Below are 27,642 nucleotides of genomic sequence, written 5' to 3'. Positions count from 1 at the left end.
ATTTAGTGTATGATTCCTTTGGAATGCTGCCTGGTGCATACCAGGCAATCAGCATATACTTGAGTTAATGAATGTACTGTTTGAGGTTGAATTTTTTTTAAATCACGCGCATTAATTACTTTTTCAAGAATGATAACTAGTTAAGGAATAAATGTTCAATGAATTAACTATTAGATATTTATTATTATGGGACAAAGTCCAAACTTCTCTACTCAACATACAGGGCTCACCTTATGTGCCACGTAGTAGCCACGGGCAAGTCATTCAACATGAATTCCGTGTCCTTACGTATAGTCGGACTGGTACTAATTCTCTCACAGAATGAAGATCAAATGTAGGTGGAAAAACTTTTGTAACTCAGGCGCTGTGAAAACTACACAAAGCACCCCGCCGCTTCTCCGGTGCTTGGAGTCTCGAAGCAGTACACGGTTTCAACTTGCGCAAACCACCCAAACTTTAAGTCCAGAAAAGTCTACAGAGCCGCTCTGCCGAAGACCAACCTTCGGCGCCGGGCGTGCCTCCAGGCAGCCGTTGCCAGGGCAATCGTCGGCGTCCCTAGAATCCGAGCACGCGCGTAGCGGCAACGCAGCTGGACATCCTTTCAGAGCTAGCGATTGGTGGGGCTCGGGCCAATCGGAGACGCCGGGGGAGCGGGGTGGGGCGGACCGTGTCCCCGGGTAGGCGTTCCCGCCGTCTCACTCCCCGACTTCCGGGTCGCGGTGATTGCAGGGAACGCGCGGCGAGTAGCGTCGTTTCCGTTGCCGGCGGTTTGCAGTTGGGGGAAACTGAGGCAGCTCCAGCTTTTCCCCCTAGTTCTTCCGCTCCCGTGAGGTGGCTGCTGTTTCTTTTCCTTTCGCCCCGCGCTGCTTGGGTGCTGCTACGCTGAGGGCGCTCAGCCCCACCGTGTCCTGCGAAAGTCCGCGGGGCGCCCGGGCCGGCGGGGCTTTGTGCGAGCGGTTCCCTCCCACTCGCGGCCGGGTGCGAGCTTGGAAGAAGGGTTCGGCGGGAGGCTCGGAAGGGGGGCTCGGCGCAGCGACTCCCCAAGGGCTGGGGAGCTCAGGCGCCGCGAGGGTTGCGTTCCCTCCACTTGGCAGTCCGGCTTCTTTTGTCCTGATGAGCGCGGACCAGTTGGATTCATGTTAAAGTCACAGCCTGTCTCTGATTGCACTGATTCTGCACTGACCTGCGGGGATTTCGAGTTTGACAGTCCGTAGGAGAGATGACGTATCTATGGGAATGTTTAAAAGGCAGGAAGGAGATGGTCATTTTTGTTTTTGTTTGTTTTTAAGTAACTCCTCCTGACTTGGATTTCCCCGACCCCGCTTCATTTAGGAGCTGAAGATTTTTCTTATGGCATAAAGATTTAGTTTTATAGAGGGTGTAGTTTTGTTTATTACTCTTCTTAGCATTTCTGCCTTTCCCCTGTTGAATGGAAAATCAGCAATTAGCCAGCGTGTAATCTACTCCGTGTTCAACTTGTGTACTTCGACCTGTAAGCCGTATGTAGTGTTCTTAATTGCTGGGATCACCTGGCCGTGGGACAGATAGAACTGGAATTATCCAGAGGGGTTATGAAGACTTATCCCTTTTACAAACAATTCTTAGATATCGTCTATTTGGTTTAATTGTTGCTTAGTTGGGGTCCTTTTGTTCTTGAGCCCCATTCTCAGAGAATGAGAAATTAAGATAGAGAACTGAGAGCTTGAATTAACTAGTTTGACTTTTACAGATAAATTGTTTAAAAGTGATAAATTGACCATTTGATCAGCCATCATTTAATTAACCTAAGTAGTATATATTACACCTATCGTTTCCTTAGATGGCTTAACACTACTACAAAATAGACACGATGGACTGATATGATAGATATTAATATGATTTGGGGATTTAATGAGTTGGATAAACTGTAACTTTTCCTTTTTTAAAAATCCAATATAAGGTCATTAAACCTGTCATATATTTCCTTCTCCAGGAAAAAAAAATGTTTATTTCTTTGTGGGAGTTCTTCTATGGGCACTTTTTTCGATTTTGGATGAAATGGCTCTTACGACAGATGACTGGAAAATGTGAATTGCAGCGAATTTTTGATACCTATGTAGGTGCACAAAGGACACACAGGATAGGTAATGTTTTTCAAAAAATAATTAAAAAAATTAAAATTTAACTCTGAATGAATATTTTTTTCTCAGTACTGATAGTGACAGATATACTTGTGTATCATGAGCAAGGCACTTAATCTCAGTTTCATGATGTTTGAAATCTAGCTTTGAATCCTTCCAGCTCTAAAACTGGTTATATAAAAGAAGCGAATTATTATTTGATTATTCATCCATGCAAAGCATTATCTTTTCTGGCTCCTGAAATTCATCAGTTGTACCTTAGATTATAGTTGCAGCCTACTTTCTAGAAAAAATCTCTGCGCTTTATATAAGCCTTTTGAAATTTTCACTCAAGTGAGGGGGAAGAGAGTATTTGGATCTAGATCCATTTTTATATTCATCTTTCATTAGAGAGTCTTGTAATCTCATCTAATTCATAAAAGAACAATAGTAGATATCTAGTGATCCCTGGGAAAGATGATTAAGCTCAAAATCTGCTGTGTCCTGTACTATAGCCAGTAGCCACACTGAAATGTGATTAATATGAATTGAGATGTGCAGAAGTGTAAGATATACGCTGGATTTCAATGGCTTTATATGAAAAAAGAATGTAAAAGTATCTCAATAATTACTTATATTCATTGTATACTGAAATAATATTTGGATATATAGGGCTAAAATGTATTAACATTAATTTTATCTGTTTCTTTTACTCTAACATGGCTACTAGAAAATTTTAGAGTATATATGTGATTCACATTTGGCTTGTATTATATTTCTGTTGAACGGTACTGCTCCAGTACCTTCTAAACTATCGGCTTTTAATGCTTGATAGAAAATATTGCTTTAAATTTGAAAACAGTGCTGTAAATTAGAACACAGATGAGTGAGAAGTAGGATGGAGGTCATTTCCCTTTGGCCAGAGTCAGGAATCCCAGGGATCAGTTCATGTTCATGTTCACTGTGTTAAATGAAAAATCATGACTCAACCAGAGCCTCTTTTGTGTTGAATAAGTGTGCTTCAACTAAGAGATCCAGCCCTGTAAGATCTGAGGATTGGGTGTTGGTATCCAAGACGACAGGAGACAAATGACAGACGTAAAGAGGGAGTAAGCCTCAGGGCAGCTGGATGATTGAAGTTTAATTCCTTCCCTAGGTTTTTCACAACTTTGTGGCTGACTGAAATTATCGCCTCCTCTTGCCCTTTTGACTGCTCTGAGAAGAACAGAGTACCTCTTGATAAGAAATCTTAGCAACATCGGTTAGTGTTTTATAGCATGGGGGAAGAACATATTAAGGCTTTATTTTGTGGCAAGAGCATTTTTTCTTGAATTTCTCGAATTGCTGAGAAAAGGAGACTGTTTACTATTTGCCAGAAAAATTTGTAAATAGACCAGTAAAAACTATTCTAGTTATTCTTGAAGCAGAAAACAAGAACAGAAAAGCTATTTTGCTCTTTGATTAGAGGATGATTGTCCAAATAATTTAAAGTCTTCATTTTTGTCCCTTTATTGTTGTGTGCTTCATTTGCTAGCTCCTTAAATATAAATGCTTACTTCCTAAGGCTAACACGTGAATAAAATGTAATATAGAGCACTCTCACTGTTCTTAAGATGAGTTTCTGGAACCCAAGCTATTCTGAGGCAGCCATGTTGGTAGACACTTTGGAGTCTGCACAGAAACATGATTCTGGGGAAATTAGGTTGGTCTCACCTCTTTGGCTCTGGTATGTTGTGTAGGGCTGAAGATTTTGGAATTATACTAATACTGTAAGGATAAAATTGTAAACTGTTTTCTATGTTATTCATGTAGAAATTATGTCTTCTAGAACTTAATTTACTACTAGCTTGATATTTATACTATTTGTTTATGGAGTAAATCACAAATAGCATTTAAGTAATAATATTCTTTTTCCTTTTTCATTTCAGAAAATTCCTTGACATGCTCCAAGAATAAGGTAGGATCATATCAAGGTAACAATTCTAGAAAATTTAACTTGAAGATACATTTTCTTTAAAAGAATGCCTCACTTTTAGAATTAATTATTTTAAATGTCCTGCTAGTCTTTGCTATAAAGAGTATTGAATGAAACCTTCACACTTTAGAAGTAATATTCTATGTTTAAAACGTTTTTCTCTCTGTATGTGTGTGTGCATGTGTGCTACTCCTGCACAAAGAAAGTATTTGAATAATTTGTCCTATTCTGAAGTTTTGCTTGTTTTTTGACTTCAAAACTTGATAGCTTTTGGGAAAGCAGGGTCTTGGGAAAACCTTCTTATGGACTGTGTCCTTAGGGTAGGTTCTTGTGTGAGAGAAAAGCAATGAATTTTGGATAATTATAGAAAACCCTGGGTCATGTTCCTTTTAATCCAAAATAAATTATACCTCATGCTATTTATCAGTCAGGTGATGCTGTGTAACAAAGTTATACAATCTCAGGGCTTATAACAACATATGATTCATTTCTTGCTCTTGTGTCTGTGGGCCAACTGGAGAGGCTCTTCTTCAAGCTGTTGCCAAGTTTAGGTCTGTTCCAGCTGTCTCATTCTGGGACCCAGGTTGAAAAGGTACCTGGGAAACGTTCTTCTCACAGTGGATCATTGAGGGTCCAACCACACAGACATATTTTGAGCTTCCTTGTGTCATGGCCATTAATATCCCTAAAGTAAGTTACATGGCCAAGCCCAAGTCACAGGGTGGAAATGCATTATCCCCGCCATAAGGCCGTGTTAGGCATGTGGGTATATAGTTCAATTATAGGGGAGTGAAAAATGGGGACTAGTAATTCATGCTGTATTTCCCTGTAGTAATTCACAATATTTTTCTCTCAATTTGCTGTGGCAAAGGTGGAGTATGGGTCATCTAGACCATTGTTTGAAATCCCATAGTAAATCACAACAAAAGGAATGGAATAGAAAATAATTAGAAACACTGGTCATAGTAAGGTTAAATACTATTTTATGAAAATTTAATTTTAGTTATCTATACGTGTGTGCATCTGTATTTTAGATATCCATATATATGTTTGTATTTGGTCATGGTGTACATTGTGGATCAAGAATATAGGGTTAAAAAATATTGACTTGCTGCTGTCTAGTGGTTTTGATACAAGTCACTGATTCATGCCAGAAAGAAAATGGACATTGTTGAATGTCACAGGCATATCAGTTTGATAGGAGTTCACTAGCGAAGCTAATATCAGAGGATTTTTTTAATGCAAAATTTTAAAATTACAGATTCCATTTATTAGGCATATGACTATTTAGGTTTTTTACATTTCTTTTTGTGTTAGTTTTGATAAACTATGTTTTTTAAAAGCACTTTATCTCTTTCATCTAAGCTATCGAATTTATTGGCATAAAGTTGTCCATAGTATTTCCTTATATTTTAGTGACTATAGGCTGTAGTAATGCCCCCTCTGTCATTCCTGCTATTGGCAATTTGGGTTTCCTCTCTTTCTTGATCAGTGTTCCTAGAGGGTTATTAGTATTATTAATCTTTTCAAAGAATCACAATTTGAGTTTGTTGATATTTCCTATTTTTATCTGTTTACTATTTTGTTAATTTTTTTAATCCTATTTTTATTATGTCCTTTCTTTTATTTACTTTGGATTTAGTTTTCTGTCTTCTAGTTTCTTAAGGAATAAGCATAGCTCACTGATTTCAGGCCTTTAAAAACTACTTTGGGTGTACTTCACAAAATTTGATATGTTGTGTTTTCACTATCATTCAGCTCAATTTTCTTTGTAAATTTTCCTTATTAGTGCTTCTCTGATCCATGGGTTACTCAGATTTTTAAATTGCAGGTATTTAGGGATTTTCTAGATGTTACATTTTTCTTATTTCTAATTTAGTACTATTGGGGACAGAAAACATACTCTGTAAATATTCAGCCCTTTGAAACTTACTGAGACATGTTTAAAGACCTGGGATATGATATATCTATATGAATGTTCCATGTGTACTTGAGAATATGTATTTCGCATTTGTTGGGTGTAGCAGTCTATAAATGTTAATTGATCAAGATGGCTAATAGTATTGTTAAAATTATATAGACCCTTCTGATTTTTTTTTCTTTTTGTACTATCAATTAATGAGAGAAGTGTGTTAAAGTTTCCAGCTACGATTGTGGATTCATACATTTCTCCCTTTGGTTAAGTCAGTTTTTGCTTCAAGTATTATGACAGCTTTGTTAATAAGTGCATACACTTTTAACACTGTTACATGTTCTTGATAAATTAACCCTTCTATAATCAACAACAATAACAAAAAAGATTTAGTCTCTGTTAATGCTCCAAGTTTATACTTTCTGAAAGAAAGCTGCAGCAGCCTTTTTATGCTTATCGTTTGCATAGTATATGCTTTTACTTTCTATACGTTTGTGTGTTTATCTTTAGAATATGCTTCCTGAAACAACATGCAGTTAGTTAGGTCTTGCTTTTTTATTCAACTGTCAATCTCTAGTTTATTCTCTAAACTTTTGGTAGGTCTTTGATTCCCAATCAAAAACAAATTAACATGCTGAATGGAGGAGAAATATAACCCATTACAACACTGTCTAAGTTCTCATGGATCTCATTCAATACTGGAATATAGAGTAACGCAGGTCAGCAATTCTAAAACTTTCTTTCTTAATCTCAAACTATGTAAGCACTCAAAGACCCTTTTCTCAGCAATGTTTACTTTTGAGCTGAAGAAAAAGTAGGTGATAATAAACAAGAGAGCAATATACACAACTCACATATATTTTATAAGAAAATAATACATGCTTATGCATATGATTTGATTATAAAACAACATTCAATGAACATAAAAGTAATATAGTCTTTTATTACACCTGCCTTGATGGTAGGTTACAAATTATATGACTAGCGCACATTTATAATATCAGCAGTGAGTTTCACTCTGCAAGCAAATTTGGGGAAATTACATATACGTTTGTATTCATATATTCACAGAATGTGAATGTTTCATTTTTGAATCACAATGCCTATGTGGTTATATACTTGAAGATTAGGTACTTAAAATCTAGTTTTTGGAAAATTATAGAGACAAAAAATATGCAAATGTGTATTACTATACCATCAAACCACAGAACACTAAATTGATGCCATAAAACTAATTTATCATTCAGTAGCTAGAATGTTGTCATTAATATTTAAGAGCTAATACAGCAGCTGCAATCGAAAAACAGCCAATCAAAAACACTATTAGACTGACAAAGTATTTTTTTCCTAAATTTCAGATTTTTCAAATACTCATATAACCATAAGTACAGTGGAGCTTTGCAAAATTATACGTTGACTAGCAGCCAGACCTCTTAGAAGAATACTGAACTAGACTCAAGTTCTAATAAGGTTTTCATTTTCATTGATAAATCCCAACATTTAATAACCCTAAATAACAACTGATGAGTGGTCCTAATTAAAATACAAGCAAATGAAACTCAATCTTTAACAATCAAAGAAAGAATCCCCATATGGAACAGTTCACAACTCCATAGGACCACGCTACCATTGCTTTAGGAACTGGCCTTAATAGATTAAAATCACATTTATGCACAGCAATCATCAGTAAAGTATTTAAATAACTAAGAGGTTTTCATGTATTTCAAACTTCTAAAAACTGTGTAGTATATATTGATTTAATCCCATCATCACTAATATTACTAGTAACTCCTATTTTTTGGATACCTATCAAATGCTGGGCATTCTCTTAGACTAATCCTAAAACAACCATGTTGGTATTAATACTTTTACCATGAGAAAATAAGTAACTTGCACAAAGTCAAACAACTGAGAAATAATAAAATCAGAATCTGCACCCAGACTTTTCATAGAAATAAAAAAGTAGATCAGATTAATAAAAAAACACAAAATCAATTCAATTTTACTCTACAAAATAAATGAAATACACAAATGAGATGCAATACACACCATAAAGTACATGTTTAAACTGATGAGACTTCCTCCATTAGCTTATTGACAAGTTTACTTTAGATTTAAAACTTTGAGAAACAAAGCTCCTGTTACTTAATTCAGTAAGTATTTAACTACCCATTTGTTGACATTTCTTTTGGAGTATGCCCTCCAAAAATCTGAAACTGAGTTCGCAGTTCCAGAACCTCTCCGAAGATTCAGCTACAATTTATGATACTGTTACTTTGTGAAAGTGCATCCTAAACTTCAATTAGTGGAACTATAGGGGTAGATACATATTAACAAATTTTTGGAACCAGCAGCTTGTTAACTTTCTAGATCCCTACAATCTCATTTAAAAAAAAAAACAGTAATCACTCTATAAGATTTTGAACAAAAGAGTAGGACTCTAGACTCTTCACCCTTAAAAATTCACTCATGTATATGTTATTCTTATATTGACTAGTAAAAGACTAAATCAGTAAAAGAAAAAAATAATACAGCTATTACATAAACTCCTAGAACATCAAGTAGGAAGCAGCACATTTTATGAGGCAAGTTTAATCCTGATACTAAAACCAGACAAGGACAATATAATAAAAGAAAATTACAAATCAATATCCTTTATGAATATAGATGCAAAAATTCTTCATTAGCAAATTGATCCTAGTAATGTATGAAAAGAATAACATATCATGATTAAGTTTTCAAAATCAATGAATGCAACTTACCACATTAACAAAGTAAATTAGAAAAATAGGATCATTTCAGTAGATACTGGAAAACTATTTGGCAGAACTCAATACCCATTCATGATTAAAAACACCCAACTAACTAGGAAATAAATGGAACTTCCTCATCCTATTAAAGGCTGTCTATGGAAAACCTGCAGCTCACATGATAGACGACACTAAAATATTGAATGCTGTCCACATTCAGTTGAGAACAAGGCAAGAATGTTTACTCTCCTTTTGTTCAGCATTGTTCTAGAGGTCCTAGGCAGCATAGTAAGGCGAGGAAAAGAAATCTAAGACATAATAATTGAAAAGAAAGAGGGAAAGCTGTCTTTACTAACAGATGACAGTTTGTGAGTATAGAAAATCCTAAGAAATCTACAAAAACTACTAGCATTATTAAGTGAATTTAGCAATGTCATGAGGCACAGTCTACTTCTATACATTAAGAACAAACTTGGAAAACAAAAAAAAAAAGAACAGTTCCATTTATGGTAGCATCCAGAAACATAAGATACTCAGGGATACATTTAATGAAAGATATGCAAGACTAACACAATAAAACTTTTCCTGAGAAAAGTTAAAATGGAAAGATATTATTGTATTCATCAATTGGAAGAGTCAATGTTGTTAAGGTGCTAATCCTCAAACTAAACCTATGGTTTCAATGCAATTCCAATCAAAATCACAGCAAGCTATTTTTGAAGAGAGTGGCAAGGTCACTTAAAGTTTATACAAAATTTTAAGAGACCTGGTTTAGCCCAAATAAACTTCTAAAAGAATAGAGTTAGAAGACTTAATCTACCTGACTTCAAGACTTTCTAGGCAAGTAGATAAATATAACAGATGAGAGAACAGAAATACATGCATACTTTTTAACAAAGATACTAAAGCAAGTTAATTCAGTGAGGACAGGAAAGTATTGGAAAAGCAAGAAATAATGCTGGAACAACTGGATACCCAAATTGGGGGTGGGGTGGAGAGGCTTAGTTCCTGTCTCCCTCCACATGTGAAAATTAATCTGATATGGAGTTTAGACCTATGTTTAAACTAAAACTTTAAGGCTTCTCAAAGAATGCACAGGAGAATATGTATCTTCCACCATAAGTTAAGCAAGAATTTCTTTTGGAGAAGACACAGTGCTATCGCTTAAGAGAGATTAGACTTCATCAAAATAAAAACTACCTATCAAGGATGCCTTTAAAAAATGAATAGGCAAGCAACAGACAGAGTATTTGCAGCACACATATCTGATTGGGGACTTATACCTAGTAAAGAACTTTTAGAACTCAGTAATAAAAAACAGTTTTTAAAAGGGCGAAAGCCTCAAATAGTCACTTCACAAAGAAAAAAAAAATATTATTTGTAGTAGTCTAAAATTGGAAATGATGCAAATACCCATCACCAGGAGAATGAATAAGCAAACTGAGGTGTATTCATACAGTGGAGTACTACGCAGCAATTGGAAGGAACAAATTACTGATGAAAGCAAGAGTATGGATGAATCCTAGAAACATGTTGAACAAAAGAAGCCAGACACAGAAGAGTACGTGCTTTATGATTCTATTTATATGCACACTACAAAGTTGTGATAGAAATCAGAACAGTGGTTGCTTTTTGGAGGAGGGATTGATTGGGAAGGGGGAGTGAGGGAACTTTCTGGGGCGATGGAAGTATTCTGTATTTTGATCAGAATGTTGATTATTGGGGTATGTGGATCTGTCAAAACTGATCAAACTGAATATGACATCCGTTCCTTTCATTGTATTAAAATTACACCTCAATTTAAAGAAAAGGAATGGAATAGTGTATATAGGCAAAAGTATTTCCTGAGAGATAAGACATCATTTCTAGTCTGAACTCTGTCTCTAAATTTATGTGTTTTGGGCAAGTTCATTCAATTAGCTAGTCATTCATTCACAATGTAAGAGCAAATAAAAGAGACAAAGTCTACTGAAGAGTAAACAGCTATGGTGTAGCAAGTGCTCTCTACCTGAGGGGGTGAGCGTCAGGGTGGCGGTTAACTCCAGGGAGGAAGACTTCACAGAAGAGGGGACGTTTGACTGGGTTTTTCGTGTTTTAGGTGTTTGTAGTTTGTGCAAAAGTTTCTACCCATGGTGAAGGTAACCCTTTTACTGGTTCTAGTGTTTTAAGCTTCAGGACATTTCCTTTAGCCATATTATCCCAGGGCTTGACCAACTAGACCTTGGTGACCACATCTGCATCCTACTGATTATAAGTCTTTGATCATTTTCCTTCTCACTTTTTTAGTTTGCTTTAGTTTCCTTTTCCTTCCTTTTCTTCCAACCCTAAGTTTCCTTCCTTCCCTCCAGCCCTCCCTTCCTTTCTCTCTCTCTTCCTTCCTTCTTTTAAAATAATCTTATGCATTGCTATATATGTCTTTCACTGAAACAGTTGCCTTTCTTAAGGTTTTCATCCATTGAATGTTTCTGTTCAATAATTATTTGTCAGTTATTTCTTAAATGCAGGATGTGAAAAGATGAGCTAGGTATAGTCTCTGTCCTCAGAGAATTTTCCACTTAATATACACAAATAACTATAATATAGAAAGTGGTAGGAGTCATAGAAAGATTACAAATAAATTATTATGGGAATTCCAAGAGAGGAGAGATTAATTCCACTTGAATAGAATCAGAGAATACTTCCTGGATCTGGTAAGTGAGCTAGCTTAAAACTGGGAAGGATTAATATATTTAGAGATTGGGGAAAGGAGCATTCAGAAGAAAGGCCCAGGATATGCAGAGGCTGAACTCCAGGTAGGATTAGATTCTTTTGCCTGGAGTATAAAGAATATCAGGGAATTTTCATAGTAGCTTGCAGAGGCATAAAAGTTAAGGAAACCTTTTAAGGGTAAGGAAAGCCTGAATTTGCTTTTGTTGAAAGGAAGGATCTGGTGGACATTTACAGGCTGTATTATTTAAGAAGTCTGTTTTATATGCATAGAAAAAAAGACTGGAAGGACATATGCTGATCTGTTACTAGTAGCTGTCTTCATGGTAGGATTTACAGGATTACTTGACTTTTCTTCTTTTTGCTCTTCTGCATTACTTTTTTTTTTTACTTCTGCATCATTTTTGTACATATATTTTTATTATGTAACTTAAATTTTATAAAAAGTGTCTGCTTCATAAGCACAGTGTTGGGGTAGCTTATTTGCTAAGACTATCAGCTCAGAACCTGTTGATTCTCAGTTAAAAGGACTTCATCTGATACATCATGCTGCTTTCTTCTATCTTATGAATGTATATATGTATATATCTATGATTTTAGCTCTACTGAAAATTTGAAACAAATTTGGTTTCTTTTTTTTTTTTTTGCATTTTAATACATGCATTATAAAGTTGGCCAAACACCTCAAACTTACTGTTGTTTTTCAGCTCTAAGGAATTTTTCTCATTCAGCTTTTTTCCCCATATATAGATTTTACAGAAAGCGACACATGTTGTTCAGAGTGAAGTGGACAGATGTGTAGAAGATATAATGAAGGAAAAGAATATTAACCCTGAGAAAGACATCAGGTATGTGTTTTTACAGTTTTCTTGTTTCTCATGCACTCGCATCCTGCGAGGTTGGAGATCACACACGTTGTGAAACATTAGAGCAAAAGATTTGGAAGGTCATCAAATTTATCCCTTTTCCTCCCTCACTGAGGAAGTGAGGTCCAGAGAGGTGAGTGATAGAAGTAGGACTAAAGGCTCTATCTTTTAGTTCCCAACCCAGTACTCTTGCCGGTTAGTCACCTGCCTTCTTTAAGGAAACTTACCATCACTTTCCCAAAGTTAAATAACTTTGGCTCCTGTGTCCTTCTTGTCCTTCAAGATTCAGTTCCTCTGTCCTCCTCCAGGAAGGTCCTCGATCATAGCATTTAGCCCGTTGTCCTGTAGACACTGATTTGCTCTTGTTCTTCCCCCAGTAAATTCTAAGTTCCATAGGAGAAGGACCAGACTTACTCCATTTTTGTGTTCCCAGCTCAAGTATATTGAGATAGTATTGAGCAATTTTTTTCTTCATTCTCTATTTTCTATGTAAATATTGAGGAAGGAGTCATTTATTTTGGCTGGAACAGGGAAGGGTACAGGAGGGAACTGAGACTATAATTCCACAGAGGCTGGATCTTGTTGAATGGGTAGAGGAGGACATTCCGTGCAGAGGAACAGTGCCGACAAGGTACAGAGTCCTTGAGTATCTGGGAATGACAAGGAGTCCTCTGTAGCTGGAGCATTGAATAGGTGCAGAGCAGAGGTTGGAGAAGTGAGTGGAGTGTGAGCTTGGAGATCCACTGCAAGGAGTCTCGTGTGCCACACTGAGATTTAGGTGTTGTCCTCTGATTTATTTTTTTTTCAAGTGAACAAACTTGATATATTATCAGATAAATCTTTTAGGAAGATGGAGGGTAAATTTGAGGATGTTGGAGGCTGGTAGAAGGAATAAAGATAGAACAGTTAGGAAATGGAGTCATTCAGGTATGAGACAATGAAGCCATAAATTTACTGAAGCCATAAATTCACCAGGGTAAGTGGATATATGATGAGGGCTTTGAGGGACGTTTCAGAGATAGAAAGGATAAGGGCTTGGGGACCTGTTGATGTCTTGTTGATGGAGAGGAAGTTCAGAACTCGGAGCATTCTAGCTTGGGGAACTACATGCTTAGTGAGCTCATTAATAGATGTAAAGCCTCAGTTAAAAAAGGGCATGTTTCTTCAGGGCAGATAAGCTGTTGCGTGTGGGACGACTGGCATGACCTGTCATGGAGCTGTGTGCTGCTATATACTTAGAAACTTAGGTCTGTTGGTAGCATCTGGTAATAGAGATTTGGGAATGCCTGAAATTGCCTAGAGAAAACATGAAAAGAAGAGGACAAATCAAGGATTTGCAAGGTTTGCCTTTCCTACCCTGTCTTGCCCTCTTTCTAGGCCCTATTTGATGGTATCCTCGTGATAATACTTTGTATAATGTTTTGTGTTTGCAGAAGCTCTTGATGCTTATTGTGTTAAAGTGCAGGCTAGGAAGTGCTTTCTAAATAAACATACGAACCACAGACTGGGGAAGGCATTACTTTATTGTGGTAAGAAGGTATGATTTAAAAAATAATAATTTTATCCTTTTCAGTTTTAAAATCTGCATGAAGGCATGCTTACTGCAGATATCCGGTTATAAACAGCTCTATCTGTCTGTAGAGAATGTGAGAAAAAGGCCGTATGATTCCGATAACCTGCAACATGAAAAGCTCCTTCTCAAGGTAAGTTTTGGTGGTGTATGTTTGGTGAGTAAATAAACTTGCCTGAACCTTCCTGTTTCTTGTTCCTGAAGTATGAGTGCATAAGGCCAGTGAGATGCCGAAATGAGAGAATATTAGACCTGGAGTAAGCTTTCCAGATCATCTGATCTAGAACGTTCATTTTAGGGATGAGGTCAGTTCTAGGGCCTAGAGGTAATTTGCTTTAGAAGGTCCTAGAATGGTGAATTCTGAAGTACAGCTGAGTCACCTGCCCATCCACTTCACCTATTCTGGTTGTGTTTTTAAATGGTTAAAATTAGGGAAAATGGCACATTGCGCCTGAAGTTAGGCATTTGCTAAAACTAAAAGTGCTGGGGAAAAGTATGTTGATAGCATCTGAGTAACAGTAAGAGACAAGCTTAAGAACAATAAAACCTTTTACTTTTTTTCAGAAAGAGTATAAATATACACTTCAACTAATTTTAAAATTAAAAATAAAACTTGATTTTGTCAATGAGGATAATAAAAATACCTAAAGGGCTGTTGCTGTGGATTGAATTTTTATATTTAAAGTGTTAGAATAGTGCCTGGCACTCCCTGAGGCTGGACCACTCTTTATATCCTCCTTGTCATCACTATTTCCTTAACTTCAGACCCTTTCTGTGCAGTACTTTCCCTTTTGAAGGGGTAAGACACAAGTCCTAGCATTTCAGTCAAGGGAATTTTCATCTTGGTGATTCATCATGAAACTCCTTTAGAGGTGAAGAGCCAGTTGCCTGCAGTGCCTGGCTAGCACTGTGTTCTTCTCCAGGAAGCAGTTTACCAATTCTGATATATATATGTTACTTAGTCAGTAAAGACATCTCATTGTCTTAGAATTTTGTGTATTTGTTGCCTTTTTAAAGTCTACTGTTCTTTATATCAATCTTTTGAATTGGAATAAGTATGTTACATTTTTTAGGATAATTGAAAAGTTCTTTAAATACAGCCTTCACTGAGCCTATGATTTGTCTACAAAAGTTGCTTAGTTGAAAGCGTTCAAGTTACTAGTACATCAGCTATGAGAAGGAAAATGTCTTGGTAAATGAAGAGCATCACTATTATTTGTAATATGGAAGCATATTTGTACAGCTTTGGAATCTTCTAATGCCCACGAAAAAGTTGAAGGCCAGAATCTCCAAGCAGTGGGCTGACATTGGTTTCCAGGGTGATGATCCCAAAACAGACTTCAGAGGCATGGGCCTGCTTGGATTAATCAATCTTGTGTAAGTGAAAATAAACTTTCTTTTCTTCTGTAAATGAAATTACATGTAATCTCCAATCTTGTTAAATTCTAGTAAGAATTAATCCAGTTGTTTCATACTTTCTCTGAATTTTAATAGCTGTTGTGCTTAAAGTATTTACTAATGTGCTGGCAACAATATGAAGACGTTGACCACATACTTTGTGTGTGTGTGACTGCTTTACTTACCAATAACTTTCCTCTTTCTTTCTCTTCCTGACCTCCTTTCTGATGCCTTTTAAGGGACTATGTGTACTCTCTTCTCACTCTTTTTATCCTCCTGCCTCTTCTCTCTTGGCTCTCTGATTCTACTTAGGAGATATAACCAGAGATGATAATAAAGCCTCTTCACACTTATTCTTTGCCATCTGTGATGAGTGATCTACATCTCACTTTTCAGAGGCCATATGAGCTCCCTCTTTTTTTTTCTCTTTAATACTTATGCTTGGGCACACATATGAAATCTCAAAATATGCAACTAAAATCAGAATTGATAGTCAAAACTGTTTTAGAAAATAAACTGTAAGGTTAATATGGATATGAATATGCAGATGGAGAGATTCTAGTGTTTGGGTCTATCCTTGAATTGTGATTTATAGACTCTACAGTACCTAGAATGGAAACCCTAGCCATTAACAAAGTTTGAATAATTGTTACTATGAAAAAATTAATCCTGAAACTGAGCTAGATTATGTTAATATTGAGGAAAAATACCTAGGTCAGTAGGGATAAGGGTGTTGTGGGGCAAAATAGAAGATACAGTAGGGCTTCACCATCTATAATTATTTTTAATTATAAAAGTATTTAATTTTCCATGATACCTAAGTTTATGAGTATGAAAATTCCTTGTATGTCTACTTCTCAAAGATAAAACCCAGTAGTCTTAATAATTATAATTACAAAAATGAGATTGCCAGTTTTCCACTTTGATAAACAGAAACTACCATTCGGAATTTAAGTAGAATAAATGCAATGTGTTTTCACTTGGAAAAATTATAAAGTATTTTAAAATTCATTGTTCAGAACATATTGATCTTTTGTTCTTAGCCTTTAAAGACCATCTTTCTTCTTGGTACTTGTAACTACACAGATAATTGAACCTCAATTAGATACACATTCTTCTGGTGTTTCCTTTCTTAACTTTTGCTGAGTAACCTTGCTTTTGGCTCGTTTCCTCAGAAATCAAGATTTCTCAGCGTTTACTAGAAGAGAATTTAATTTAGCTTAAAATTTAAATAACTTACAGGATTTCATTCAAGACTCCGGTAAGGGATTCTGATAGATCTTTAAATGCTTTACAAGATTTTTACTCTATTTAGAGCTAGTATCTACTAACTTGAAAAATGACCAGAATTCAGATATATTATTTGATTGCCATTGATGTACTAGAGATGGTTGAAAACATAAAACTAGCTCTAATTCCTCTCTGACTATTTTTGTTCTGTGTATGGAGCTATGACTCTTCAGGGTCAAAATAAAGATACAGTCAAGAAGCAGGAGAGCTGTTCAGACACCCTTACATAATGAATTTTAAAAATTTCTTGGCCTTTGTCATCAAATCTCTTGAAATTTTTGTGGCTTTAAAGGATAGCTGGTAGTTTGATAGATAACCATGCTAGTGAATGCTGAGGCAGGTGTAGAAGCAAAGAGGATGTTGTACAGAAAAATTAATTCAAGAGATATTAGAAAAACCTAAATAGATGAGGAAATAGAAGCAGAAAGTAAAATATACAAGTTAAGGCCAAAAATGTTATATAGGACAGGAGAGAGTGTAAAAAGGAAGAAGGAGAAGGGAAGAAAGAAGGAAAATAAGTCATTCCAGGTGATTGTAAGGAATACGCTTCCTTGCTGCATACGTGCTTGTTTTCCTTAGACACTGTTAAGATAGGGGCTCAGCAAGGAAATTAAAAGTTTTACAGACTGAATATTTTTAAGGTAGCTTGATTATTGAAATAATGATGTAAAACCGAATTGTATTAGGAGTATCATGTAAAAAAATTAAATATAGTCTATTTACTAAGGGCATTTTAGAGCCAGACTAGGAATAAAGTAGACAATTAGAGCATGTGAAGACAGCATGGCACTAAAACAGGACGTTTTTCTGTTTGGGGATTTACAGGTCCCCTTTGAGAATCTGATGAAAGTTGTGTATATTCTTTGCCTGGAAAATGTACACACAGAAAAATGTATGAATAAATTTAAGGTGGTTCATGGATCCCCTTTTATTCATGAATGATCCTTTATTCATGGGCTTCTAAGTTAATATACGCTGTTTTAATGGGCTGAAAATCAGAGCCAGTGAAGAAAAAATGGAAGTCTGTGGTGTTAATCTACAGAAGGAGAAATAGAGAAGGAACATTTAGTTAGAAATTTCTATGCTTCATGAAAATTTCAATGATTATGCCCTTTAAAATTTAAATAAACCACAGAAATCCATGTTTTACTCTACTTGTTATTCTTACATAAACATGCGGTCAGTCTTTTGTGTATGAGTATCAGTGCCTTATGAGGAGATTCCAATTGTGAACGGAAGATTTGATGCCTAGCTTGAAGAACTCAGAGGTTGCATTAGTTTATTAGTATTAGGATATATGAACCTACAAATAGCTTTATATATTTCTCTGTTGTACCAGCTGATACTTATGTTTTATGGCCAGTGTTTTAGTTACGTAACGTAGAAGGAATGTTAATGACTTTCTTCTGATTGCACTGTCAGTAGCATTAAACAATACAGATATAAACTGCAACAGAAGGAATAAGCTCAGGTGAAAGGAAGTGTCCCAACAGGTACACGATGACTATTTTATAGAAAATTTAGAACAAACAAATGGAAGTCTAAATTTTTTTTAAGGCAGATAAAAAGTCTCTTGTTAGACCACTTGTTTGTCAGAATACTTCAAAGTCTAGCCAAGGGCCTATGTCCCATACTAGATAGGCCTGATAGCTCAGAATTAAGTTGTATTTTTCATTTTTTTACTGAAGTATAGTCAATTTACAATATTGTGTCAATTTCTGGTGTGCAGCATGTTTCAGTCATACATATACACACATATATTCATTTTTGTAAGAATTAAGTTTTGATTCAGAAGCATCTCTAGTCATTGAAGTGGTTTGAGATGGAGATCAGGATGATTTGGCAGTAGGACTGTCATTTTGACAGTAGCTTTTAAAATTGCTTCTGGATGTCTTCAATTTGAATGACATGTTAATTTCATTATTTTTCTCAAAATTTTTCAGATATTTCAGTGAAAATTATACCAGTGAAGCTCATCAGATTCTTTCCCGTTCAAATCATCCAAAATTAGGGTAAGCTGGATATATTAAAGAAACTGTAAGCTCATAAATTTAAGTTGATTGGAGGATCTGAATTTGAAACTATCTGAAGGTATTTTTAAAGTGAGATTTTAATTAATAAGAACTTTATAAAGGCTATTACATGATATATTATTTTTAAGGCTGAGTGTGATCATAAACCAATTTTGGATGTATTTCAGTATATTTTTAGCACAAGATATAGTCTATAAAATAGATATAAGGACCTTATAAAAATTTTTCTGAGAAACATTTAAAAATAGAAAGAGGAAACAGCTTTGAAATAGGAATAGGAAAATGAGAAATAGCTTTGAAACTTGTAAAGCAAAATGCAAATTGAGGTCATATTATTAGTCTTATCATTTTTTTTTATATTCCAGTGATCCCTATCTTTGAAAAAATATCACACAACACTATTTCATCATAAAAATAAATACTCAGATAATGGAGGAGGAAATGTCAGATTACCCAATGTATTTTAGAAATCAGTGAGAGTGTATGTAGTACTCTTTAATTTTTTGTAAGGCTTTTGGTTCTAGATATTCATGTGACCAGAGCTTTATTTTTATTTCTTAGATTATATCCAGAAAATCAACAGCCTCTAAAGAACAGAATTTTTCATCTGTTCTGGTTTACTTTCTTAATATGTAGAGATTATTGTGAAATCAGTACTGTGTTAGAAATGGATCAGAATAACTTTTTACTAATTCCTTGCATAATTTAAAATTTACTTTATGAGCTATTTGGCTAGCTGGTATAACTGATAATATTTCTGACATAGGTATTCTTATGCAATAGTTGGAATCAATCTTACAGAGATGGCTTATAGCTTGCTGAAGAGTGATGCTTTGAAATTTCACCTCTATAACTTTGTTCCTGGAATGCCAACAATGGAACACTTTCATCAGTTTTATTGTGAGTATTAAAATGAGTTTAATGTGAGTATTAAAATAAAAATATCTCTAAGAGAATTTTTAAATCATTAGGAAAGTAAAATGTATAATATGTGCTGCTATCAAATGTATAACTTATGCTTATCATTTTATTATTTAGGATCTTTGAAAAACTGGAAAATAATGGAAGATTATCCAAGAGTGTTTTGTATTTCAGTTTATATATTTGCTAATTTAAAAACTTCAGTGAGGCAGTTTTTTACATGTATGCAAATGTAGGATTTACGCAGTTTTTCTGTGGGCATCCTTTTTCCTGTCAACTATAAAGTGACTTTTTCTTCTTGTGTACTGGTTAGTGAATGCTGTGAGTCAAGGATAGATCATTTGGTTACTCTTGTGAGGGATTTAATTTAAAGGAGCTTCTCACACATATTCTCCCCACCCCACACCACCTTATTTCAAGGCCAGGTTTTCTTGTGGTAAGTTACTTAATAACTTTTCCTAAAGCAATCATATCACCACTATTCTATTAACTTTTATTGTGATGTTTGATCCCTGAAGTTTTAATTGAATAAACCCATTTTCTGAAGATATTGCTCAGAAGCAAAGAATTCATACCTAGCTTGGCTTCATATTCTACTTTTTCTTGATCTTTTTGTGTCTTTAGAAGGTTTTTTGCATGTTGGTAGGATATAGGAAAGCACTTAGATAATAAGTGGCCAGACCATAACTTCTTCAGCTCCATTCTTGAAGGAGTCATCCAGGTCTCTCTTTCTCACAACCACCTCTGCCCTTACTTAATCTTTAATTCTGGGTTTGTCTAAATCCTAAATTTCTCTTGCATTTGTCTGCTTTTGCCCATTCCCATTGTAACTGCACAACATTAGGCCTTTGTTACTAGGTTACTGTAATAATCTTTTCCCCAGTCTTTCAATGATGACCCTCTTCTAGATCTCCATACTGAAGGTATAGTTACTTAAAATGAAAATCTAGTCACTTTCTTTCATCTCGTTGCTGGGAACTGGTCCCTATACTAGTCTTGTTTGATTTCCTCTCCTAAATCTCTCACTGACTTTTAGCACAGTGCCTAAACTCCCGGGACTTTGCTAACTGCCTCCAGATATTTGTTGTCTCCACAAAATACATGCTTGTGTAATGCTGCCCATCAAACATAAAGCAAGTATAAAAATAAACAAGCAAAAAACTCCTCCCCCCCAAATTAAGCATTTTATTATATTTACATAAATATAGGAGAGTGATAGGTAGAAAAGCAGTACAAAATGATCTCTGTCCTGTAATTCTTCCCCCTGCAAATGGGTAACTGGGACATCTTTGGGCGCTGTTGCTTCTAGTGCCCTCAACACCAACATGGTTTGGCTCCTGACTAGGAGGAGCATCAAAGTAATATCTGAGATTGAAAGGTCATTATAGGACCTTCTCAGTTGTCTTGTTTCTGTCAGTCAGATCCACAAGAGCTGTGGGTCATCCTGGAAACAGTGAAGCTTATGTTTTTCAAATTTCTTAAAACATTTAAAGCAAAAACACAGACACACACGTAGACACACACACATCTATTATTTATGCAGTAGTTCCCCCTCCACCCACAAATTGATTTTTATACCCTTTACCAGTAAAGTTTCATGTCTTAATTAAGCCTCTGCTTTTCTTAGAAGAGGCCTATCTTCTAACTAGAAAATAGTATGAAAACCTAATTTTTTGAACAGACATACCCTTTTTTGTTGAGGGACTGAGCCCAATTCGTTTGTACAGATCTGTTCCAAGGTCATAGTTTCTGTCCAGAAGAAAGAGCTAAAAAGAGATTAGTTTTCACAGTTTTTATTTCCCTGTGATCTGTCTCCATTTCCCCTTTCCCCCTTTATCCCTCCTGCCATTTTGTTGTTGTTGTTCTCTGTGGGCAAGACTGGATGCAGTGAGTGGTAATGTAGCTTCTTGGCTCCATCATCACCTTGTGTACATCTGATATGTAAGCAGATAGTCACTCATCCTGGGAAGTCACTGACCATTGGTTTGGTGCTTCCAAAAAAATAATACCTCAAATTTGTATAACAAAAAGTTATGACTAGTAACAACTTTACTGAGGTATAATTTATAAACCATAAAATTTACCTAGTTTAAGTGTACAATTCAGTGAGTTTTAATAAATTTACTAAGTTATACAACCGTTACCATAATCCAGTTTTAAAGCATTTTTACCACCCCAGTAAGATCCCTCACACCAGGTTACAGTTAATCCCTGTTTCTTTGGTTCTCCTATTTTTAATCCCTGTCAGAAAACCTGAAATTCTCCTGGGGCTTTGATTAGGGGCAGTAGAAGCATATAGGGCATTTTAAGTTTAGAAATTTTGTTTGGTGTTTCTACTAAGTCTGATGTTTTAAACCTCTTAGAGTCAAAAGGACAATAGATGTGCTTTATGGAAACAACTCTTTTCTGTCACTTTCTGCAAAGCTTTAGTAGGAGTTTTATGCCATGTATGGGCCTGCCAGCATTCTAGAATTTTGGTATTATCTCTTGTAGTTTCCTGAGGTCTCATTAAATCAACTTAACCATTACAGTCTCAGTTTTTTGATTCAGTCTTTTTCTGACACCAATTTACATTTTAACAACTTCACTCTGAAGCAAGTAATTTCTGATATTTTACTGTTGAGTTTATTCCAGACCTGTATCATCATTTGAATAGGTAATGAAAAGCAATTTAAAGGACTTAAAAGAATGGTAAAGAGCTAAAGCTGATAGCCAGAAATACTCAAACAAATTGTATTCTATAAAATTTAGGTGGATGTTTGACTTTTCATACTACCTAGAACATTACTTTCCAAAGTTTTTAATTGTAAATCCCTATCAGTGTATTGGGCATGGGGGTAGGGGAGACCACAAACTCCATCCAAACCTGGATTAGTAATTTCTATAGATGTACTATTGTCCTGATGTATACATAAAATAAATTTAGAATGAAATAAATATTTAAAGTATTAGTTAAAAATAATTACAAGATTAGCATTCTCAGCTTGTCTTTTGGGAACAGGAAGCAGATGGCACCCCTCTGCTCAAAGAGGCCTTATTCTTTGATTTTGTCACATGTCCTGGTTGATAAAAATCCATTTTATCATATATCAGGGGATTAATCTGAACTCTCTCTTAAGTTGACCTTATGAAGTCATATTTCAGTGTTGAAATGTCATGGTTCTTAACTGTTAATGTTTGCTTTAGGACTAATGTTTTCAAATGGATTTTCCATTCATTTCATACTAGGCTATTATGATAGTCTAGCCACACTTCTGTGTAAGGTCACTGGCTTTATCCCCCTGTTTATCTGAACTAAGTCATTTCTATCCCTTCTTGAACAGCCTTTCAGAAGGGGGAATGAGATTCTGATGGAAACAAAGTCTAATTTATAACATAATAGAGACCACTTGCAAACTATGTGATTTGGGCAAGTCATTTAACCTCTTTTGCTTCTCTGTTTCCTCTTTGCAAAAATGGGGATTATACCATAGTGCATCACAAGATTGCTGTGAGAGTGAATGAGCATATGGCGAGGACTGTAGTAGCATTTGTTAAATAATTAAATTCATACATTTGGTTGAATCCAAATAAGGTTTAGGAGTGCTTTTAAAATTCACATTTTTTTTGTTGTGGTAAATATGTCTATTTATGTATTTATTTTCATTAAATGCTTTTAACTGAGCATTAATTTAACTACTGTAATAAGGATATTGAAAAAATATTAAGCGTATTTAGAGTTCATGTATTCTTTTTTTAAAGAGACAGTGCTGATAGTTCATTGAACAAAGCAGAAATGACTCAGATTTATAAATCAAGTAGAAAACAGCGCCTCTGTACTTCACCCTCGTCCAACATTTTTTTGTAGTTTCAGGCTTCTAGGGATAACTTTTTTTCCTATTCTCAAGATATCCTTTGACAGTATCTCTTAAATTTAAGGGATTTTGTTGACTTTTTGAGACAAAGAGTAAATGTTCACTAGATATGTTATTGAAATTGCTATTTATCTTGAACATACAAAAATATTTCCTATGAAGTTCCTCAGGTTTATAGTAGTTTAATATGGTTTCTGATTATTGAATCTTAATATGGAATTTAAAGGATGGTTATATACTTTTGAAATGAGATGGTTGGATGTGATTTCCCTATTGAGCACTATATTTGTGTGTATGTGTTTCTTTTCTTTTAACTGCAGGTTATCTTGTCTATGAATTTGACAAGTTTTGGTTTGAAGAAAAACCAGAAAGCATTATGTATTTCAACGTGTATAGAGAGAAATTTCATGAAAAGATTAAAGGACTCTTACTGGATTGTAATGTATCACTTACTTTAAACATATGAATCATCTGTAGTATCTTCTATTTTTACCACATTTTGCACACATGACAGAATTTATATGTTGTAATAGAAATTATCCGATCAATTACACTCCTTATATATAATTTCTTACAAAAATATTTCAGAAATTCTATTTAAGAAAGCTAGTGGACAATCAGTGTATGTTTACACTTGTTTATACACTGTCCTCCAAAGGTACCTTATTCTTCCAAAGATCCTCTCTGTAGAGTCATGTGAACTACAGTTTGGAACTTGGGACTTAGCCCATTTAGTATAAAAGTACAAATCAGGTATTTATAGAATTGGTTGATTAAAATGTGTAAAAATCAATTTTAATTTTTATATGTTGTAGCTATGAAGTTGGTATCTTTTCAAAGCTCTGTTACGATTTTTTGTTTTTTAGTCTGGAAATGATTGTTTTTTATTTTCTTTGTCTTATTTTATTTCTGGGTTAATAGAATAGTTCATGGTCTTCTTTCTTTGCATCTCAATCACACATCATAATGTCTCCTTAGTAGGAGCAACAAGAGCATATAGAAATATCAGAGAAGACAAAGAATTATAGCCTCTTTTTTGGTTTCTCTGATAATTTCGTGTAATAGATAACCAGAGAATGACAGTATTGATGATTACCTTTTTTTTTTAATACCACACTTTAAAATATCACAGTGTTATTTTAAAGCTTAAAGTCATTTTCTCATCTTCAGCATTTGCTTTTTATCAGTTAAAGAACCTTAGTGCTTGGTGTCAGGGCCTTTTAATGAGGCTTTCCTATATGTTTATGAAAAGAGATGCATTTGCTAAGAAAATCTTGATTGTATTCAAAGGACAGGTGCTAGTTCAATAAAGCTGTGTTGGAATTTTAACAAGAGGAAAACAAAGCTTTTTAAATATCTCAGTTAAACATCAGTTGGTTCATTTTACTTGCTGTTAAGTCTTGCTTTTCTTTGCTTTGACTCCACTGGGTTTCTAGGTAATGATGAGTGGACTTTGTGGGTATCCTTCGAGTTAACAGTCTGTGGGATTCCACAGTAGCCTGAGGATGATGACTGTGCATTTTGTGTAGCTTTATACCCCCAAAACCTCAGGAGAGCAAGTGCTGTCAAGGGTTATATAGTGATGAGATTCTAATGGGAATGAGTTCTTCTTTGTGTGTTTTAGACATTTGTAGTCATAGCAAAACTAAAAGAGTTTAAAGATAGGTTCATCTGATTACTTAATTCTCCTTAAATCCTACAGAAACCAGCCTATTAAACACATAATTTAATCTAAAACATCACAGTTAGCACACCTTTAAGGTGGTATATATCAGGTGTTGAAGGACTGTCTTTTATGTGACAAAGCAAGACCTGAGACTTTCAAGTATTTGTTCATGTCTATCGATATACCTCTCTCTTCAAACCTGCCAAGGAGAAGAGTGGTTAAAAAAAAATCCTACTGGAAAATAACAGATGCAGTGTTGTTGAGCACATATATTAAAAGTGCATGCATTAAAATTCTTATTTTCTTAACAAGATAAAACTTTAAAATTGGGCTCATTTTATTACAATAGTGGTAGTTTAGCTTTTCAGTATTATAGGAATTTTAAAACTGGTTTCTTGTAGGAGACTTCTCAACCTTGTGAGTATCTTAACTTAGTTTCTTTAAATGTTTTCTATGTTTTATCATCCAGCTAGAGTTCTGTGAAATAAGGATCAGGTACTAACCATTAAAGTTCATTTTATCCAAATGTTTACTATTACATGGAAAGCAGTTTTGTTAGTCTTCTAATTTTTGTTTAGAAAATACTTATCTTTTATGTTTTAATCTTTTAACAGATGAGGTCTTGAACTGATTTAAACCTTGTCAGTGTCCTTAATAAAAGAATGTTTCAAGTAGGGAGGAGGAAACTTTTCAATTAAGTTCTCCCCTCCTATGGAAAAATAAAACTTTTTAGTAATGTTTTTTAAATGTCATTAGAAATTTTGCTCAGTAATATGTTTTCTAAGTCCACCTCTGTTTGTATAAATAGATATTGTTCTGTTTTTGCTTAAAATAATTAGTAACCATTTCAAATAGTTCTGTAGTAAACTGGTAGTAAAAGCCACCAACAGATTCTAAGGTTTGATAGTCTGGAAGCCAAGTGTCACCAGTTGTAAATTAGAATGTAACATGAGCCTTCTGACTTTTATGTGATAGTGATGTACATGAAAAGAAAAATGTGGTAATTGTGTCTGCCTTCCTACTTTTCCTTGCTTTCAACATATGTATGTTAGAATTTTAGGTAGTCTAAAAATCCATAAACAAAATCTTAGACCTGTTTCTATAATAATTAATAAAATACCAAAGTAGTGATAGACTTGAAGTAGCAGGAAAATTGTTTTAGCATCAAAAAAGTGCATCAGTGTTGAAATGAATTTTTGTATGTGCCAGACTGAAGAGTCTACCAGTGACAAAAATAGTCTAAGAATATAATTACAGTGGCTGTAGTTCAAATACGTTCTGAAAGACAATCTTTAAAGAAACGAGAGAAATCAGGGGATATCAGTGAACCTAGACCAACCCCTCTTTGTATATAAATGTGGTGATAGAGTTAGATAGAAACTCAGTGTCTTGCTAGCACCACTTACAATTTGGAAAACAGAATCGTTTTCTTAAAAATGCCCTTCCTGACTTTTTTCTATTTTAGGAGCTGCTTGGATTTGTATGTATTTTTCTATGTGAGAATATATGTACTCTTCATTTTTATTCCAGTGTTCATGATTGTTTATGTACCATTTCTCCCCTTTGCACTCAGTGAAACAGAACTTGGTCAAAGATTTGCTCAAAGGAGAAGCATTACATGAATGTGAAAGTGGAATGTTCATTTCTTGAGCAGAAAAGACTGCATGTTGTCTTGGCACAGAAGAGAAGTTTGGCTTGGAGGGCAATAATGTTTATTCTTATTCTTGAATTAATGATTGGGGAACAGCAGCTACTTTCTAAGGACAAATAGTCCAGCCCACATCTGGGGAGGCTTAATTTCCACTTTCATATTTATGCACCTCTCCACACAAGCAGTTTTTTTTAATTAAGATTAATGGAATTGGTAAAAATCTGAGAGAACACATGAGCGAGCTTTTTTCCCCCTGGCTTCAGCTTTGGATAAGGAAAATGTCAAATGTAATGCAGGTGAGACCCAGCTACTACATCACTGTTATAGGGCAAGTCTATGTTTCTGCTAAACAAAAGTATTCAAAAAATATTTAAGCAGTAGCTTTCCCTGGGGGAAAGAGTGCTGGTTGGCAACTTAAAGAAATAGATTTTTGTCTACTTTGGATAAAGCAATTAACTTCTTATGTAAAAGCAATAGTTGAAATGTGATGTCACTTTGTTCGGAATGTTGTGAGCAAATAAAAACACGTTGAAATTGCTATAAGCCTTTCTGTTAATACTTCTGCTCTCTTCCCATCTTCCCCGTCCTTTATTTAAGTCATTTATGTTCATGAAATAATACTTTTCTTATTTGATCCTTTAATCATGTTCCTATAGAGTAAGTCAGAATATAGATACTGTTAAAATTTTTGTGACTTTAACTCTCCACCAATTACCCATTTAAGATGTTACTGGATAAGAGCAGTTGGTTATGAGACCAGAAAAGAAACCACCGCCCTACTCCCTCATTCTTAGAAAGGATAGGAGTATTCATACAGTACGGCAGTTTGTTTTTCTGAACTTTACAATGTATCAAAGATCTATTTTTATATTAACACATAGCTTCCTTATTCTGTTTTTTTACAGCTGCAAAGCATTCCAGTGTGTGTGTGTTTGTGTATCTAATTTTGAA

The 27,642-nt window shown here is 34.9% G+C and overlaps 1 protein-coding gene across 4 annotated transcripts; it reads left to right on the top strand.

Annotated features, from left to right (window-relative positions):
• Positions 1–700: 700 nt before the first annotated feature.
• On the top strand, positions 701–27,228 carry ELMOD2 (ELMO domain containing 2). 4 transcript variants are annotated; one of them, XM_006216223.3, is made up of 9 exons: positions 701–831; positions 1,973–2,123; positions 4,028–4,056; positions 12,193–12,290; positions 13,882–14,011; positions 15,122–15,255; positions 18,510–18,578; positions 19,366–19,499; positions 23,695–27,228. In XM_006216223.3, exons 2-9 carry the CDS (start codon positions 1,982–1,984, stop codon positions 23,838–23,840), a joined length of 882 nt encoding a protein of 293 aa, XP_006216285.1. In that variant the 5' UTR covers positions 701–831; positions 1,973–1,981; the 3' UTR covers positions 23,841–27,228. The 4 variants fall into 4 exon arrangements, with proteins under 4 accessions (XP_006216285.1, XP_031548085.1, XP_072832746.1 ...); XM_031692225.2 differs by having other exon boundaries at positions 720–978; XM_072976645.1 differs by lacking the exon at positions 701–831 and adding an exon at positions 1,002–1,492.
• Positions 27,229–27,642: the final 414 nt, after the last annotated feature.

Source organism: Vicugna pacos, chromosome 2 (assembly GCF_048564905.1).
Source record: "Vicugna pacos chromosome 2, VicPac4, whole genome shotgun sequence".
In the NCBI taxonomy this organism is placed as follows: domain Eukaryota; kingdom Metazoa; phylum Chordata; class Mammalia; order Artiodactyla; family Camelidae; genus Vicugna; species Vicugna pacos.
Note: the sequence above shows the minus strand (reverse complement) of the source record. Positions and strands in the feature narration are given on the sequence as shown.

Bases quoted from the DNA above. Each gene is read 5' to 3' on its own strand.
- ELMOD2 (XM_006216223.3), top strand. From the start codon at position 1,982: ATGTTTATTTCTTTGTGGGAGTTCTTCTATGGGCACTTTTTTCGATTT. The intron at 15,256-18,509 runs GTAAGTGAAAAT...AAAATTTTTCAG, and splicing joins CTTGGATTAATCAATCTTGT to ATATTTCAGTGAAAATTATA. The intron at 18,579-19,365 runs GTAAGCTGGATA...TTTCTGACATAG, and splicing joins TCAAATCATCCAAAATTAGG to GTATTCTTATGCAATAGTTG.